Source organism: Exophiala mesophila, assembly GCF_000836275.1.
Source record: "Exophiala mesophila strain CBS 40295 unplaced genomic scaffold supercont1.5, whole genome shotgun sequence".
In the NCBI taxonomy this organism is placed as follows: domain Eukaryota; kingdom Fungi; phylum Ascomycota; class Eurotiomycetes; order Chaetothyriales; family Herpotrichiellaceae; genus Exophiala; species Exophiala mesophila.
This window is the reverse complement of record NW_015622508.1, coordinates 1357071-1375539: the sequence shown is the minus strand read 5'-3', so window position 1 is coordinate 1375539 and position 18469 is coordinate 1357071. Positions and strand designations below refer to the sequence as shown.

At 50.9% G+C, this 18469-nt stretch overlaps 4 protein-coding genes across 9 annotated transcripts; 2 read left to right on the top strand and 2 right to left on the bottom strand.

The window, feature by feature from the left end:
- Positions 1-2326: 2326 nt before the first annotated feature.
- On the top strand, positions 2327-5740 carry PV10_07246. 2 transcript variants are annotated; one of them, XM_016372124.1, is made up of 3 exons: positions 2327-2723; positions 2775-2927; positions 3027-5740. In XM_016372124.1, exons 2-3 carry the CDS (start codon positions 2886-2888, stop codon positions 5307-5309), a joined length of 2325 nt encoding a protein of 774 aa, XP_016221456.1. In that variant the 5' UTR covers positions 2327-2723; positions 2775-2885; the 3' UTR covers positions 5310-5740. The 2 variants fall into 2 exon arrangements, with proteins under 2 accessions (XP_016221456.1, XP_016221457.1); XM_016372125.1 differs by having other exon boundaries at positions 2775-5740.
- A 2664-nt stretch (positions 5741-8404) lies between these two features.
- On the top strand, positions 8405-10987 carry PV10_07245 (serine/threonine-protein phosphatase PP1). Of its 4 annotated transcripts, XM_016372123.1 has the most exons (6): positions 8405-8776; positions 8878-9170; positions 9247-9648; positions 9729-10028; positions 10084-10112; positions 10219-10987. In XM_016372123.1, the coding sequence occupies exons 2-6, from the start codon at positions 8994-8996 to the stop codon at positions 10232-10234; spliced, it is 924 nt and encodes a 307-aa protein (XP_016221455.1). In that variant the 5' UTR covers positions 8405-8776; positions 8878-8993; the 3' UTR covers positions 10235-10987. The 4 variants fall into 4 exon arrangements, with proteins under 4 accessions (XP_016221455.1, XP_016221454.1, XP_016221453.1 ...); XM_016372122.1 differs by having other exon boundaries at positions 10084-10987; XM_016372121.1 differs by having other exon boundaries at positions 8405-8816; positions 10084-10987.
- Positions 10988-11301: 314 nt separating this feature from the next.
- PV10_07244 lies at positions 11302-13102 on the bottom strand. Of its 2 annotated transcripts, XM_016372118.1 has the most exons (6): positions 12868-13102; positions 12685-12788; positions 12517-12556; positions 12392-12457; positions 12022-12321; positions 11302-11945 (listed from the first exon to the last, which is right to left on the bottom strand). In XM_016372118.1, exons 1-6 carry the CDS (start codon positions 12884-12886, stop codon positions 11905-11907), a joined length of 570 nt encoding a protein of 189 aa, XP_016221450.1. In that variant the 5' UTR covers positions 12887-13102; the 3' UTR covers positions 11302-11904. The 2 variants fall into 2 exon arrangements, with proteins under 2 accessions (XP_016221450.1, XP_016221451.1); XM_016372119.1 differs by having other exon boundaries at positions 12685-13102.
- Positions 13103-13366: 264 nt separating this feature from the next.
- PV10_07243 (uncharacterized protein) lies at positions 13367-16909 on the bottom strand. Its single transcript, XM_016372117.1, has one exon. It carries the CDS (start codon positions 16021-16023, stop codon positions 13717-13719), a length of 2307 nt encoding a protein of 768 aa, XP_016221449.1. The 5' UTR covers positions 16024-16909; the 3' UTR covers positions 13367-13716.
- Positions 16910-18469: the final 1560 nt, after the last annotated feature.

The window sequence follows — 18469 nt, the reverse complement described above, 5'->3', positions numbered from 1 at the left end:
CTATCTACTTTGCAGCACTACTACGCCTCACTGATGGGTAGGCAGTGAAGTTGCTAGTTTGTCTCATGAATGTATAGGTACTGTAGTACGCTTTGTCATATCAAAATCCCATTTCAGTGGCCGGGTACAGGGCAGGACGCTTCGCATTATTCAGCCGCCAAAGAAGGTCGGTGTCGACGAGCAAGGACTTTTTTCAGAATATCACGTAACTTGTCCCGACATGTGCTCTATCACAGGGTTTGACACCATCACATCCAGCGGCGGATTGCCCAGGGAAGTCTAATGTATCCATAGGTCAAAGGCTTCGGATTTCTCACGCCGTCCAAGCCAAATTGAGAGGGGCAAATTTCTTTCTCGAGCACAATGGGCGGAAGAGTGCATGACGGCATGTAACTACTGTATGCAAGATGATCACACCGTACGGCTTCCCAAAGCACGGCCTTGCCTGACTTGCATCGACCTACCCGAGGACCACTGGTTGAACGATGTTGAAGCCAGGGATTGCACTACTTACGGAGTACGTGAAAAGCAGTGGCCAGTCGATCGTCATGTGGTGCCTTTAGCGCGTCATGGACGCCCTGCGGACTTGGATCGCTCTTTGGGCCTTCCGCCGTCTTCAGATGTGGATGAAAGGCCCAGGCGTAATGTCATGTATTACTGTCAGAACCAACATGGCCGTGGCTTAGGCAGGTGGCCGCCCAAGCATTGCGCGTCGAGCGAAGGAGGAAGCCGTGACTGCATGTGTAGCTAGCAGGCACGGCAGAATCAATTTTACCTCAAGTCCTGGGAAACCTTGAACAACTCTTTTTGCAAGGGAGGGCCGAGCCTGTCGGCAGCTTTCCTCCTTGGAGCGGCTCGGCGGACGACATGATAGAATGGGTGTGGGTGGGTGCTTGCCACCCTCCTTCGTTAGAAAGATCAACGGCTGAGAGCCTGAGAATAGTTTTGATGTCCTGCAAAGTCAAATCCAAGCATAGCGTTCAATGCGTACGAGTAGTAAGTGAAGGAAGGGTCATGGTGGAACGATCAGCTCTCCACATCCCACAAACAACAATGTTCTACTGGCATGACATCTGTTCAGCGTGAGACCGCGCCTAGGGTTCTCAAGACTCGAGAAATGCCTCTATCGTGGATGGAATGCGGGGTGACAAACAAGGAATAAGAGGTCAGCTTGTGGCGTTGAACACGGCGACGGTGATTAGGAGTGGTACCTATATAGGTACCTAGAATGATGCCGTTTTGGCCGTGATGTGATAAGGACGTCCAGGCGCCATCACCTTCCAGAAGACCACCGTAACCCGGCCGAGAAAGCGTCTGGAAGGCCTGATCACTGCCTAAGAGGCCCAGGCGGCCCTAAACGAGAATCTGCAGAGCAGTGAACATGCCTCCTAACAAGTACATACTGTACTTAGAAGGAGCCCGAGGGGCCCTTTACAGGTCCATTATTGGGTGTGTAGGGTCGCCTTTGAGCACTGGTGGCAATGCAGTGTAGCCTATGGGTGCAAACAGCCACCCTACTGCCATATGATTGACGTGTGGTGGTGCAAGCAAAACGCCCCGCCCCTGGGTCGATCACCAAACTGCCCCTCCCTTTGGCGACGTCAACAATTCTCCCCTCGGACCCAGCCAACAGACCGGAATATTGGCACTTTCGACCCTGCATACGAGGACTGTCCGCTCACCCACTCCAGGGTTCAACACGCGGACGTCTGTTCGAGACAACGGAGTCACTCTAGGTGCTGTGACTGTTGCGCAAACAGGAGTCAGCCTCAAAGCCTCGCTCAGGCTTCGCAACCTCCAGGCTGCATCCACCATCACCACCTCAGGTCGTCCCCGTATCATCTTTTGACTTGTTCATCTGCCTCTCGTCCAGTTGAAATACGCTTCTCCCGGTGCCAGTCCTTCTTGGAGGACTCGTCAACAGGCTCAGCCAGTCACTAACAGTGTGGACACCAGCCATCAATTCTTTGGCAAGGATCACCTGCACCAAACCGAAGCAAACTAATCAGCCAACTACGCATAAGCACTCCAGGCATGGAGTAGTCCGACTCGAATTATTGCGGCCATCATTGCCGAGCCCACAGGCGTCGCAAGACTATCAGATTCCCTAGGCTTGTTGTTATTATTCTGCCAGTCTGCCCACAGTGTTACAACCCAAAACGGCACCACGGCCAGGCTAGTAGCGCACATCAAGACGCCGCCGCCGCCCACTGGCACCACTTGCGCCTGCGCCTGCCAATCCCTGTCCAATCTAAACGTTGATAACAAGCCCATCCACTTTCAATCCCACTAAAGAAAACCTACTCGAGAACCCTCTCGCCGTCGCCTCGACTTTATCTCCCACTATCCTTCTCGCCCTGCACCCACCACCCCTCTATCTTGGTCGTATTTGCGAGCCAGAGCTCCCATCCTCGTTGTTCATTCTCTCTTATACGGTCCTTCAGCTCAGGCTTACACTGTCTGTGACGTGGTTCTTGTCTTTACTGTACTTTCCTTACGTTGAACGTGGAGCGGGCAATATCGAAGCACTTTTTCTAACCCTGACCTTGTTGCCCTCAATTTCCCGAGTGGATTTCTCGGCTCAACCAAGTGGGCTTTCCGAAAGACTCTTCTACGATATTACAAGACTGCTTGAACGTTCTCACATCCTCGACCTCGTCATCTGGGAACCCTGTATCGACAACATCTACCTCTGCATGTCACCATGACTCCTCCGGGGTTGGGTATGTACTCTACACCTGCGATTACATATCCCTCACTGACCGTTGTGCTAGGTAATGGGTCGCGTCAAATAACTTCAACTCCCTGTCCTTGACCTTTGTCCAAGGTTTTATATTTGCCCTTGCACAACTCCATCCAGGTCCCGTCTCCTGTCGTTACCAGCAATGGATCGCCTCCAAACTGAAGATGGGCACCATTTCATTCGAGTAAGAAATTTTACCTTCACAATCTCAAAACATGCGATTGCGTCCTGCATTCACTTGGATGATGACACTATGATACTGACCAGGATTCTGTCTTTGTAGTCACTGGCACAATTCATTCGCCAACATGAAAAGGCTCTTGCCAACAGCCTTCAGCTGTCCGTCCACCGACGGCAGAATTCCTTGAATAACTCCTCTTCCTCTTCTGCTTCTCCCTCCTCCAGTGTGACCTCGGGCATGTCGGCCACCACGTCCTTGACCTCCTCCAGCGCACTCGCAGCTGCCTTTTCATTTGCTGGCCTCAACTTCCGATCACATGCCGCAAAAGCCGCCCTCCTGACATTGACCCCCCACCATTTGTTCTTCCTCTTGTCCAAGATGGAAGACATAGACATCGTCGTGGGCTCCATGAACATCAGACTGGAGAACCTCAACAATGACCATTCTTCCAATTATGTCTCCTTCCTTCAATCCCACAAGCCTTCAAGAGGTAGGAGCGACAAGGACTCAATTCATTCGGTCTCCAGCATGCGTAGTGTCATGTCAGGTATGAGCACGTTCTGGTCTTCCATTGGGCTAGGAGGCTCGACAACCAAGAGCGAAAAGACGAAAGCTGCTACACAAGCTGATCTGACCTACCTCTACTCGGCATTCACAAAGCTGCCGTCGCTACGACTGACCACGGATCATCGAGCCCGGTTGATCAAGGGCTATGAGGAGTTTCCCTTTGACACGGCTGTGCCATTGTTTGCGTTCAAGAATCTACAACAGCTTGATATCGTCGACCTCGACTTTCGTCAGTTCTTCGGCTGGGACCGCCTAGCCGAGCAACTCACGCTGTTGACCGTCAAACGCGCCAACCTTGAGGATCCGACCGAGCTACTGACGCACATTGTGCTGGACGATGCTGAAAAACGACGCAGGCGCTCCACTCGCGGCGGACGTGGGTCTCCGACACCTACGTCATCGTGGACCGTTCCCTCCACTCCAAGGGCCGACTATGCTCAGTCGCACTCAGATCCTGGCTCGCCTGCTGATGGTAGTCTGGACACTGAGGACAACAGTGAGTCTCTAGGGAAAGAAAAACCATTGTCTGGCAGCGTCTCCCCCAAACGCCCCAGCCCATCGCGACCGAACAGTTCGTACAGACACGTGCGCACATATTCTACCAAGGTGAAGAGGTCCGGCTCTGGAAGTTCTAATTCCAGCGACTATTCCATCCAGCCGTATCGTAGCGATAGCACCCCCAATCTCATGGGGATGAATGTCCTGCCACCCTCAAAGTGGCAAAGACTAAAATATCTCTCCCTGGCGGACAACTCGTTGACCTCCATCTCGGCGAGAAGTTTGGCACCCGTTGCAACCACGCTACGATCCTTGAACTTGTCGTCCAATCTTTTCACCGAAATCCCTGACGGTGTTGCAAGTCTGACAAGACTCGTCTCCCTGGATCTATCGAACTGCATGATCAACTCACTCCAATCTCTAGCTAAATCTCCCCTGCCTGCGATCCTGACGATAAACTTCAAGGGCAATCGCCTGCGATCGCTTGCTGGAGTCGAACGACTATTGTCCCTGGAGCAGCTCAATGTCCAAGACAACCTGTTGACAGATCCCATGGAGATGGCACGGCTGACTGGCATCCCCAACTTGAAGCGGATTTGGGTTAAGCGAAACCCATTTACAAAAACCTCCTCCGACTACCGTGTTACTACTTTCAATCTCTTCCGCCGAAGCCCAGGGTACGTCGATGACATGATCATTGACGAGTCAGGACCAGGGTATTCGGAACGCAAGCAGCTGGTCGAACGGGTGCCTGAAACTGAACGTCAGTTGCACCAGCCAGTCATCCGAATTAATGAGTCGCCTGTCATTATACAGCAACCTGAACAAGCGAGGCCCACGTCGACCGTGGCGGTCGAAACTTCGACCGGATCAACACGACGTAAACGGGCACCTCGTCGCAGGATCGTCGATTTAGCCAAAGACGAAAGCTCTGGCCGAATACCGATTGAGGACATAGCGGCGACGGTGGTTGTGGAACCATCAGTCCCTCGCGGTCGTACAGACCAAGTCCCCAAAGCTCCGGGCCGCCGTCAGAGCGAGCCCAGTGCTGGAATAAACGAAATTCCACCCGAGGCTTTTGAAGCCTTAATACCACCTGCAAATGGCGTGATTGACCGCCTTGACCAACAGGATGACTACCGAGCCAAGATTGAAGCCCTCCGCGCGGAGTTTGGCAGTAATTGGCTCAGTGCCCTTGGTGATCAGAATTGGCATAACAACCATCTGATAGAAGTCAATCAAGGGCAGAACTTGGGACACAACTCGTTGCACCGATCGGGGCACCAAGTTGTTGTCAGCGGCGGGCGGACTCTGGGATAGGAGCCGCCCTAGGGTGATATGCAGTCGACCCATTCTCGAGCGACATTTGTGCTTTTGAATTTTGTGATTAGGGAAGCCCGGCTGTCTGAACTTTTTTGCATGAAGCATTCATCATATACCCACTCGTTTTTGCTCTACAGGAGAGGTGCCCATGCATGGGAGGGGGAGGTTAATAAGTATCTCTGGTGGACCAGAGACTTGTCGCGGACCACAGAGATTGAAGGTCTGTTGTTGTTACTGCATAGCGAAGGTGCTTTGAGACATGGTTACATGGTTTCACGGCGACATGGTTTGATAAAATTTGTTGCATGAAGCACGAAGTATGAAAACGATGGAACGACGAGAGTTTTGGTACATAGTGCTTCTCAAGATGGCGAATGAATGACTGATGAAAAGAGATCTCTAATCACTCTCTACTTTGAACCACTGAATATCCATCCAAGGCCATGCCAGGTTAACAAGTGTTATAATGCGCCGTCATCGGAAGTGCTTACGAGTACGAGCACAGTACACGTTTCCCCTATCTCGGAAATTGATGAGGCTCAAGTCAGGCTCCTGGAAGTAACGTGACCTCGATGGTCATGAGGCTGAAGCGGAGAGGTGGGATTGGGGGAGATAGAGAGGGGAAGAGATCCGAGAAATATGGACGGTAGTAATACAACGAAGTCCGGTGGGCACCGACTTGTTGTTGAGAGGTGGCTTTTAGCGCCAGAGGATTCTCCAGGCTTTAGTGGCCAATAACCGGGGACTCACCTGGAAGCGACTCAATGAGGTATCTTACCGAGTCACCTGTAACTATAAATCGACGTATCTGTGCCTCCGGAAGGCGTCTATGTGTTTACCTTGAAGTTGTGTACTATCTGGCACGCCGCTTTTGAGAAATAATCTGGGGACAGGACCTCGTCTTTCATTGCACGTGATTCCTTTTCTTCTAGATCAGCGAAAACCTCTAAATAATCGACTATTGATATGGAATGTCTGTCTCGCTAATGCCATCTGCCAAACTAACTCCGCTATCACGACTCGTATTGCCTCGTACTCGTACTGGAACCTACCAACATCTCGATCTCTGCTGTCTGAAAATATTCACGCGTTCTCCTTATGCTGCTCCTTTGCGAATATATTTATTCGCTGCGGAGCCGTAGTTTCATCTTCGCCTTCTCGTCAATTAGACCTTGGATGCTGTCAGAAGCTCAAGATATATAATACATGTACCATTTCAACGCTGCGTCTATCTACATTTTGATTCTCATGTCGTCCTTTGCATTGCTGGCATTAAAATCACCAGCGCGGCGTGCTACTCAGTTTCGTGGCCATAGAGACCTTTGCAAGCGATGTCACCAAGCAGGGTATTCTCGACTGGCTCGCACGGAGCCAGCCTCCAAAATTGTCGATGAACTAAAGAAAGATGGATTCGTGGTGATCCAAAATTTATTCTCTCCAGGACAGGTACGAGGCTTGAATGCCGACATGGACGAAGTGCTGTCACGCACAACCCCTGGCAGGTCGGCTTCAATGGTAGAAGGAAGTTCTATCCCGGAAGACGAGGCCGTGCAAGCCGCCGTCTTCGGCGCCAATACTCGGAGAGTTGACAAACTGATGTCCCATTCGAAAACTTGGCAAAATCTCGTGGATGATGACGTCCTCCACGGCATTTGTTCAAAGGCATTTGAACTCACTGGAGACTACTGGCTGAACACAGCGCAGATGATTGAAATTGGTCCTGGAAGCGCAAATGGACCGCTACATCCAGATGCTGGCCTATGGTGGCTTCTACTGGGCCTTGATGACCAGAAGAGCCCCGAGCTTGTACTCAACTTTCTTGTGGCCACAACTCGCACCACTGCGATCAATGGAGCCACAGGCGTCGTTGAGGGCAGCCATAAACTTCCCATCTCTGAGATTCTTGCAAACCCAGAGGCTGAGTTATGGACAACCCCAGATGATCAGGTGAACCAAATTGAGCTGGAGGCTGGAGATTGTCTACTAGTTGGTGGGAGAATCTTCCATAGAGGTAGCGCGAACCTGTCTACCAACGAGAATCGCCGTGTTCTCTCGTGCATGGTGACGTCCTGTGCACTTACACCTGAAGAGGCGCATCCTTTCTACGTCCGGAATGAGGTGGCAAAAGGACTTAGCGAGAGAGCTAAGAAGTTTCTGGGCTATTCAGCAATGAGGCCATCTTTTGGAGCGGGATTCTGGAGGAGGTAGACTTTGTTGCAGTCCGTATAGAAGAACCTGTACCTCTAATATGAGGGTTGAAGTGAGTTGTTGCTACTGTGAGGGTGACAGTATGTGTTGAAATACCCCAGGTGCTTCTTTGAATTGATCGTGATAGAATTAAAAGAACGAAATCAATGTCAGAACATGATCAAAAGCGGCGAGAATGGATATATAAGCACTGAGACTAAAGGGTCTGGAGCTGTTTTAGAGCCTCGTCACTATGCCAGACTTGGAAAATCATGCTGATGTCGGAGCACAGACGCAGAACTAAAGTCGCGCCAGTGGCCCACTAGTTGAGGTTTCCAGGGGGCGAGTGGGTTGGCGGCAAAAGGCAGAGAGGGCGTCGGTAGGTCACAAGTGCACCAACTCGCGTAATCTGATCAACAATTCAACTCCGTAGTGCCCCAAATGTCCCCTCAGCCCCTCTGCGCTCACTAAGGAAACCCCCCCTTGTTGCGCTCACCAACTCTTTCTCATCCCCCCTCCATGGCGCCTTCTCCAGATCACGCCCGCCCGCGTCTCGGCTTCCCGGCCATCCGTCAAGTTCCAGAATTGCCTTATCCCAGTTATTGCTCCAAAACGCTGCCACGGTATCTAGTCTGTGCTTGTGTGATAGTGGAATTGGAGATGAACTACACGCAACAAAATGATGCGTCTGCAAGAAATAGATACGTAGCTGTTTAACCATGTAGTTATTAGAAAGGTATGCACTGTGCTGCACAACTTCAGTTCGTCGTCCAGGCCTAGACAGAGTTCCGCCCAGGGCTGGAATTCTGGGTTGCAGTGCTCGCCAGGCGACTTGCCCATCAGCAAGGGACGCCAAGACAACACCGCCTGCTAGGATTGAAAATAGCAAATCCACCATCCCATCCCGCAGTTCAGGTTTCCCTTGTCGTTCATTGTCCCTGCGACTTAACAATCAATCGATTCTACTCTGCATCGCTTCATTGCCATCTGTCTACCTGCCGGACATCCTTACTTCTCAACTCAACTTTCCGTCCTCTCAAAGGTTTCCACTGCTCCTGCCCTGCACCCCTCCATCGCGCCGGGAAATCCCTCAGCCTGCCTAAGCCTGTGTTGTTTCACCACACCAACGCCTTGACCTCAACGCCGATAACATTCCCTTTGTCAATCCTCAATTCCATCCAGCTCACTCGTCTCCATACTCGCCCATACTCTTCCCCGATATTTTCGTCCCTGGGCCAATCTTGGGCTGCTCAAAAGGTCTCTTTTTTACATTTGGGGTACGTGTTTGACCCTGACACGCCATCCCTCCCGTCTTGCGTCAGCTCCACCTGCACCGTCCAAATTTTTATCCAGAGTGATCCTAAACCTCTTCTACCAGTCAATCATCGCTGCTACAATCACTAGACAACATCGAACTTTCGTTCTCCAGTCCGCCCGACCGCATCTGGTCGGTGCCTACCTCCTCCCTCGTGCCCCACGCACGGCACTCCCACCATGGCCGAGAACGAGGTGGACCTAGATAACGTTATCGATCGACTTCTCGAAGTCCGAGGAAGCAGACCAGGGAAACAAGTACAGCTCCTTGAGAACGAAATTCGTTTTTTGTGCACAAAGGCACGCGAAATCTTCATCTCCCAGCCGATATTGCTTGAGCTGGAGGCTCCTATCAAGGTACGACTTTTCTTCTGCCCGACTCCCCAGTCACAATATGCTTCTCCCAGTTCGCAAAACTGACAGTGTTGCTTAGATCTGCGGTGATATTCACGGCCAATACTACGATCTCCTTCGATTGTTCGAATATGGCGGCTTCCCTCCTGAGGCCAATTACCTTTTCCTCGGCGACTACGTCGACCGAGGCAAGCAGTCCCTCGAGACCATCTGTCTGCTTCTAGCCTACAAGATCAAATATCCCGAGAATTTCTTCATTCTTCGAGGAAACCACGAGTGTGCCTCCATCAACAGGATCTACGGCTTCTACGACGAGTGCAAGCGCCGATACAACATCAAGCTATGGAAGACATTTACTGATTGCTTCAATTGCTTACCTATCGCTGCCATCATTGATGAAAAGATCTTCACCATGCACGGCGGTCTGAGTCCCGATCTGAACTCGATGGAACAGATCCGTCGTGTGATGCGTCCCACGGATGTAAGCCATACATTTTCTTCGTGCCCCTCATGGGTCTCAACTCTTGCATGCATTGTGCCGCGAGAACTAACTTGTTATAGATCCCCGATTGTGGCCTCCTCTGCGATCTCTTGTGGTCGGATCCGGACAAGGACATCACCGGTTGGAGCGAGAATGACCGCGGTGTTTCATTCACCTTTGGCCCAGACGTTGTCTCGAGGTTCCTGCAAAAACATGACATGGACTTGATCTGTCGTGCACATCAAGTGGTTGAGGACGGCTACGAATTCTTCTCCAAGCGACAACTGGTCACCTTGTTCAGCGCGCCAAATTACTGTGGCGAGTTCGACAATGCAGGAGCCATGATGAGTGTCGACGAAAGTCTTCTATGCTCTTTCCAGGTACTTACACCCCACGTGAATCCGCCTCGATCCGTTGCTAACCTTTTGTGTCTAGATCCTCAAACCCGCCGAGAAGAAACAAAAGTACGTGTATGGCTCCAAGAGCAATAGCAAACCTGCTACTCCGTCGCGCAAATCCAAATAGTGAAGCTATACCCCGGCTAGGGCTGATTCAAAGTTGTGACAACAGATTTGGAAGGAGATAGGGCTCCGCGCTAGCTTCCTCGTCGAAATGATATTGCGATCGATCAATATGCTTATACTCCAGTGTCGATCATTGACTACCGATCATCTCGATTCGCCACCTGCGCCTTCGCATTGTATTCATTTTGCTGTGTCTTTGCAACGCTTCAACTAATACTACCTCATCACTACGTGGACGACTTTCTTCCACGGAGCAAGACTCTTCTTGGCTGATGATTTTCAACACCAGCCTCTCACCCACGTCTGCTCTGACTAAGTCTCATGTACGACCCCAGGAAGGACCCGTTCCCGGCGAGACAGGTAGCACTCCTTTCTCAATTGCAAAATGATCGATTCGGACGGTGTCGCGTTGGGAGGTCGGACTGCCGCCAGGAAGATGGCAATATCTTTGAATGCGATAAACTAGTTCGAGTTGACTAAACTGCCTTTATGCTGTGTTATTGTGTCAGGAGAGAGAGCAAACGAGGCCAGGTGCAATGATTGAGGCTCCACTTCTCTCCTGTGACATGCAAATGATGGTTTCAATGCTTGATGGACGATATGCGATGAGAAGACAAGGATGGATACCGGGCGGCACCGAAGCCGGGGGCCACGAAACTACTCACACTTGTCAAGATTAGTAGAATGAAGTCATGCTTGAGATGATGATGTACATGTCTTGCTTCCAGATCTCGCTTCAAGTATCCATGAACAGTATACTATTGGCTTGTCGATAAAAGATGATGGAGCGATCCCCGTACGAAACATCCCTTGTGCTCACATCTGTGTCGCCTCAGCAATGTCATGTAAACGCATCCATGAATGGCCCCTACATGACCGAATACATTTTACACCCGTCGTAAGAAGTTAACGAGCAGGACGGGGTTTAATTGAAGAGCATCAATCAAGTATGTAGCATGGCTACTGCAGCACTCTAAGTAGTAATCTTGGGGAGATCAATCCAGGTGGAAAGTACAAGTTGATATCATTCACTGTTGGGTCTTGAGAGAACCATGCAGAGGGAACAGTCGAGTGACCGGGTCTCGATATCGGAAAATGATGTTTCCGTAGAAGACTATTAGAACGATGGCTTGATAACAAGGCAGACACGGAGATCAAACAAAAATGGACGGACAGATAACACTTGGAGCATAATGAATTCTTGACACAACGGACTCAAACTGCAACATTGATTGCGTGCATCACAGGACAGTCCAGGAGCCCATTGTGGGAAGACTGGAGAGAAAACAAAGGCTCTAAGTAGCATACAGATTCTATGGCTCATGTCATGAGTCCTCAAGCGTCATCGATCCTCATTGCTTGATGATATGGACTGTTTGAGGAACAGGACGATGACGATGGCGATGTCGTCGTCATCGCCATCGGGCACTGCCATCGCCTGCTTGCTTGAACTCTTATTCTGGGTCAAAGTTTGGAAGGGATTGTGTTCTAGACAGGGCCCGGTGTATGGGTTTGGGGGTGGGGGTGGGTGGAGGAAGTAAGGGGGATGGGGAGCTGTGAGGCATGGTGTAATATGCAGAACAAAATTCTTCTCTGTGTGGGGCAAGAATTATATGTCTGGGAAAGTGCAGATTCTTGCAGATGCAACGTGATGGACTGGAGCTCATTCATGGCATATGGTTAAGTAGGTTGCTTGCAAGGGAGTTGCTCGAGGGAATTGCTCGATTGATGCTTAGACGTATTGTGACAGCCACCTGATACCCTCGCCGTATCCTGTATAGAAAGATCTCAAATTAGCATGTTGTCGCGTAGTGGATAAGATCTCGGCGAATTAATCAAGTTCACCTACCTTGTCTCATGACCACACTGCACATAAACACCTCGATCGGTCTGATACCCTCCAATGGGACTTTACCCTTGCCCGTCGTCTGGTACAATCCCAATTGGTGTCGCAGTTCGTCTTCGGAAACGGCATCGGGATGATCGATCTTGTTGCCGAGGATGAGGAAAGGTGTCTTGGCCAAATCTTCCATTGCTAGCAATGCATCCAACTCCGCCTTCGATTCTGGGAGTCGCTCGTGGTCCTTTGCGTCAACCAGGAACACGATGCCGGAGACTTCGGGGAAATAATCACGCCAGAGTCGGCGGGCTGTGTTTCGGTGTTAGTTGACTTGTATTTGATCGGCCTCTTCAGAGATCTTGCTAAAAGCGATACTAACCTTGCTGGTGACCACCCAAATCGAACGTTGTAAATCTGTTGTTTCCAATAGCGAGCTCTTCAGATGCTGTGGTATCTCATCAGCCTACTAGACCTCAAGGAAGCCGAGGGAAGTGGGAGCCCTACTAGGATGTAAGGTGGGTTGCAGGATAGCAACTCGATCGTTCTGTTCATATTGCTGTCAGTACATGTTCACAATTGGATTACCACAGTCCGGTCTCTTCCTCCTTCATGCATTGTACATAATGTCTTATTGCACTTCGCGGTCTCGTGGCCATAGAGGTTATCACCCACCTTCAACATGTGCAACAGAGTTGTTTTTCCTGCGTTATCCAGACCGAGGAAGAGAAGTTTGGCATGTTTATTGAGGAGACCGAGTGATGCAAGAACATCATAGACTGGAGGAGAAGGGTTGTCAGTGAAACTGTCTTCATTGCCACAGCGTTCGAACCAAGAGTGGAAGAGAGGGTCGCTTACACCAATTGATGATCCACATGTTGGGGAGGACGTGTGTAGGTTGTTGGCTACTTTTTAGTCTGCTGTTTGCGTTGAGTGGGAAGAAGAAAGATCAAAGGCCGTGAGAAAGTTGGAAGCCAAAGGGTTTCGGAAATGTTGAAAGGTTATTAGAGTTGACGGTTCAACCGTGAAGGCCAGATCTCGACGCCGGTGAGTGGTTGACAACTTGGTGTGCCAGGGCAAACAAGGGCAAGAGATGCACTCAGACAAAGGCACTCATCACTCGAGTCTGGCCTGACTATGAGTCGTCAACACGTGATGGGCTGTGATTTATGCCAAGAGTATACACGTGATCAGAATCATCACGTGATTAGTCATGCTGCTCGAGTTTTGGAAGGAAAGCAATTATGGCTCCAGATGTCAAGAAACTGTCCAGACGATACGACAGAGGGGTGGAATCTGTCTACTGAAACATGTGAACTGAAAGATTTCAGCTGGTATGAGAAAGAGTGAGGACTAGTATCAAATATAACGTGATATATTCATTCGAGTACTGCTCGACTTTAACTATACTATTCAAAGACCATGCTGATGGCCTGCGATGCTAAATTGTTGAATAACGCCATCGCTATGCTCTGAATACAAAGGGACAACACCACGCGCTCTGGCCAAAAAACAGGGTGACAAAGTGTCCGCTTCAGACACCATCACCATAGATAAGCCAAGTCATCGTAAGAGTTCGTGATACTGGTTGGTCAACATGGCCAGTTGCTCGCAACTTGGTCATGATAGAAACTGGGGCACAGACTGAAACGAGAACAATCTGTGGTAGAACTGAATCGTCAAAACGACGTAAATGTGATTGGCATCTCAAAGTGAGAGGACCAATTGAGTCTGGGGACCAAGGCCGTAGCCTTTGTTTCGTTCGGCACACTCCAAACCAAGTTCTTTCATTCTTTCCGCGCCACGTCCAGGTGCCGGGCGACGACCAGCCTGCTCTCGTGCAACCTTGCGACAATGCTGACGCCAGAATTTTTCTTTGCGCTTTTGTCGTTTCTTCTCTAGACCAATGACAATGTCGACAGGTCCTCTGACATGCAAGTCACTCCGTGGAGGCTCCTCCGTGGATGGTGTGACGGCTCCCGAGGCAATGTTGGAGATTGATGGACTTCCAATCTTGAAATTGCGGAAGAAAGGGTTGGGTGTGTCAGGAAGTGACGCAGTTCGCTCCATGTTCGGACGTTGCCCAAGGCCGCGATTCCCAAGTCTATTGGGGATGTTGAAATTGACACCAGTGGGCGATCCTCTGGGAGATCGAAGACGAGCTGGCGGAGGTGATCGAAGACGGGCCGGAGAATGACCAAACAGTCTTCTTGGTGGGGGCGAACGATGCAAGCCTCGACGAGGTTCTGTCGGCTTTGGCATATGAGCAAAGCGAAGCGATGGAGTCGACGAAGGGGGCGAGTTGGAATGCATCGCAGGCGAGCCACGACGACCTCGAGTTTCTTCGTCAAACTCACGGAACTGCTCAGCTAGCCAGCGAGGCCCTTCAGAACTGAATTGAGACTCTTGGATCATGTCTTCGTCCTCTTCGTTATCGTCAGGGTCGGTGGTAGGGAAGCTTGGATCGATATCTTGAGGAATTGGAATATGCTTCAAGCGCTTCCTCTGTTCTCGGCAGGAGATGTAAGCGGCCTCTAGGGGTCGATCCTCGTCCAGAGTTCCACAGACAAAATCCGTGCTGTCGGGAAGCTCAGGAGTTCCAGGTCTCATACGTATCGCCTTGGACGAAGAATGACGACGTTGTCCATGCAGATGAGGAGGTCTCACCATGGAGTGCATCTTAGGGCTGCTGAGGTTGGGCAAAGACTCGAGGGAACTGGCTTGGGAACGTTGACGAGAACTGAAATGGCTGAGGGGAAGATGATCGGTACTTGTTGCGGCAGTGGTCGTTGACGGAGCCCAGAACTGATACTCGGATCCGCCGTCACTGTCATCGTCAGAGCTGGCAAATCCTCCTTCGTCGTCGGACTCGTTTCCATCATCTGAGCCTTCTTCCGACGGAGCAAAATCATCGTCATTGTAGTTGTCGTTCTCGAGGTCGAGCTCCTCCTGTTCGCGCTCTTCCTCTTCCGCTTCCTCTTCTGCATCTCTCCCAAGTTGACGGATGTGATTTTCTTTCTTCATGCAATCGTCAAGAGTGAGCTTTTGTCGGTGTGTGGAAGGTCGATCAACCCAAGCATCAGTCTCGTCGTGGGAACTGCCAAACTCGTGAAAGGAAAGGTGAGGTGAATGATGGCCAGACTTGTGTGTTGGGACAGCCACTGCGGTGTCAGCTGAACGACCTGAAAGGTCAACAGATTCTTGGCTGGACTTTGGATGTGACATGGGCACAGGCGAGGGGGCCCGGTTGGATTTGGTCTTATTCGCGGGCTTCATGCCAGGGCTTTTGACGCGTTGGGATGAGGAAGTTCGTGTGGGGCAGGCAAATGTCAAAGCACATTTCCGTTTTGGCGGTTCGGGTTCGGGTTCGGGAGGTTTGGGTTTGGATGCCAAGTTTTCTTTGCTATGTTCAGAGTCTGTACCACCGCAGGCAAACATGATACATCGCTTTCGTCCCAGGGTCTTCTCAATTGCGGCCTCGCCGACATCTGCTACAGCAGGCTTGTCGTCTTTTGTGACAGGGGCGATGAGAACCTTTGAGGAGCGAGTGTCTAGTTTCTTCATGTTCAAGAGGTTGTGGAATCGACCAGGAGGGGGCGGAGGGCTTGGGGTTGCTGAACGGGACTGGCTCGTGACATCTCCGTCGCTCGTCAGTTCCGCAGTAGATGCCATACTGGCGGTGCTGTGGGAGGAGGTTGTTGAGAGACCGCGGGAGGGGTGTACAGACTCTTCCGGTCTTGACTCGGCCATGATAGCGCGGGTCAACAGAGATTCTCTGCGAGGATTCGGTCGGGATGGAGCCATGCTTTTGCTATACATGGGGTTTTTCGTAGCGTTTGAGATATTGGTCAAGGGGGAGATCTGATCGTCTGGGGGTTCGTCGGCTTCGGCACTGAGTTCATCCTCGTCGAGGGGAACGGTGGGAGTATTGGAGAGGTTGAACATCTTGAATAGGCTCTGCATTGTGCTGTCCGTACGTTGGGTGTCGTTCGGATGTTTCTGGTGATGAGCCATGTACGCTGAGAGAAGCTCGAACGAGGCAAAGAGACGATCAGGGAATGGATCAATATCTCAGTTCTTGCCAGATGTATATTGACCAGATCCGAGATTAAGGTGGTGCGGTTGGGAAGTAACTGCAGTTACACCCTTGAGTTGAGGGGATTATGGTAGTTAGGGGGTTCCGGCCCAGAATCGGCCCAGATATGTTATAATAGGTATCTAGACATGATTGGGTGCTTGAAGGTTGAGAACAGATGCTCAGGTGAGAAGGAGAATAGGAAGCTGCAGTGGTGGTCTGGCAGAAGCGCGCGTAGTAGTGTGGCGTTGGGAGGGTTTGAGCGATGTGAAAGACTCGCAGTCGGGAGAGTATTAGAAGTCCAAGCAGGTTGTCAAGATGGCAAACAGTCGGCAGATAGAATGTGCTGGCTCTGCAATCTGCTTACGCGATTGAGAGTGAGTGGAATGGAAGAAGGGAAGAAGGGTAGAAGGAAGAAAAGTGAGGTGGTAATAGGAAGAAAGCGGTAGGCGAAGGGCGAAAGCGGGTGCAGGCGGTGGTTATGCAGGCAATTTGTGTGTGTGTGTCGAGTGGGAAGTGTTTGTTGGTGGGAGGGGAAGAGGTTAGGCGAAGAAGGGCCAGGGTGGGTTCAAAGTTGTGAGGGCCGAGGGCAAGTCACTCAGGTTGCAACCTGGATGACATATCGAAGTCCTGAGTTGAGAGGGGGCTTCGGTGAAGAGGGTGGGTGCTCGTCCTGCTTGGGGGCTTGGAGTGAGTGGACTTCTGAGGGGCGGCGTGACAAGCTTCAAGAGTGGGAGAGCGGAAGCGTGAGGGAAAATGCGGCCAGTGCAAGAATCTGTTTAGGGTTGGGGGAGATTTGTGATCACACAGAAGATGCCAGTGGGTGGCAGACTGGCAGAAGCAGGAGTCGCCACTGGCCGTGATGGGACTGGCCCAACATGAACTCGATTCAATTCGTGGGAAGGCTAATTTGGTAGTCGAGTTGGACTCTGGGCTTCCAGCAATAAACCCTGTAGCCTAAGCGTAGGGAGCATTGCACAGCACGGGGGCACGGTGGCACACGGTGGCTCGGTAGGTAGGTTTGGCTTTTATGCCCTGTAAATGACCGCCAGAGTCTTATGCCACCTGGACCTGACATTTACAGGGTTTTTCGCCCGTCGATCGCGGTCGGTACCCTTCAACAATTGCCGGCCCTTAGAACATTGCCAAAAACCGGCTGACTCGTATTCGATTTCTCGGTGCCAAATGTTGATAATTTTGGAGCACAGGCTCAGGTGCTCTTCTACAGTAGTATCTTCATCGTCATACGCAGGCACGGCAGCACGGCAAGCTGGTTCGGCCTTGAGTCTTTGATTTATTAGCACTGTGGCTATGGCGGTTGTCAGACACGGCATTGCGTGTTGAGAGTCAAAGAGCATTTCTAATTCACAGAATCTCCTCTTGGTAGCTGCATAGAGGTTAGATCCCTACGCAGCTCCGTAAGGGCTGCAGCAAGCCGGTTGTGCGCTATTGGCGGCCAAACTCGTCTAGGGAACTATTGGAACTCAACCTGCGTTCATGCGCGTGTACTTCTGAAGTTTGACATGGACATATCAGTGGATAGGTACGACTCTGCTAAAGAACTGGACGGTGTGTCTATAGTCTCGTCGCCATCTACAAGACTCACCAACGGCTGTTGCCCAAGACTTACTACCAATGCGCACGGGAAAACGCTATCAGATGGTGGAATCGAGAGAACAGATGCCATCATGACGTGTTTCGACGACTCGGAAGGAAGAACTTGTGGGTGATTAATTAGGTGCCCGGAGTCCGTGAGTGTGTCTGATGGAGAAGTACCCACGCCTGCCGTGGTAATTTCTGAGTTGTGACAAGCAAGAATTCATGCCGATCTCAACATGTATACGAATAGTAACACGTAACCCACTTAATATGGCCTCCCTTGCCCTGGGCCGCCACGTTGTGAGATCATCGTGATTTTCCCAACAACATTTCGTAACTTGGGAGTACCCTGTGCAACCACCCGGGTGTCAACTCAATCGAGGAGCAACGCCCAATACAAACACAACTCCAACTTTTTGCGGAGAGGTCAACTCCAAGTTTTTTTTACAGATTTATGACTGGTCAGTCCAAGTTTTCCTGCGTCCATTACGCAATAATCCTTCCCATTTAGGTGGCTTATTATGTCATTTCATCGCGTTGTCCAGGCATTTCGATGCTCAGGACAATCCGCGACTCTGTTACCCTTGGCTTCCGTATTGACCCGCCTTCCCTGTCCAAGGTGTTTCTATAGGCAGATGCCAATTGCATACCGAAACAACCCTCGCAGTTCACTTTGGTCGCTTATGGGCCAAGTTCTTGGGGAGGGGATGGCGTCGATATGGCCACTCAATGCTGGCTCCACCTAAGTATTCGTCGGCAAAGGTTTGATTTGAATCGCTTCCTTGA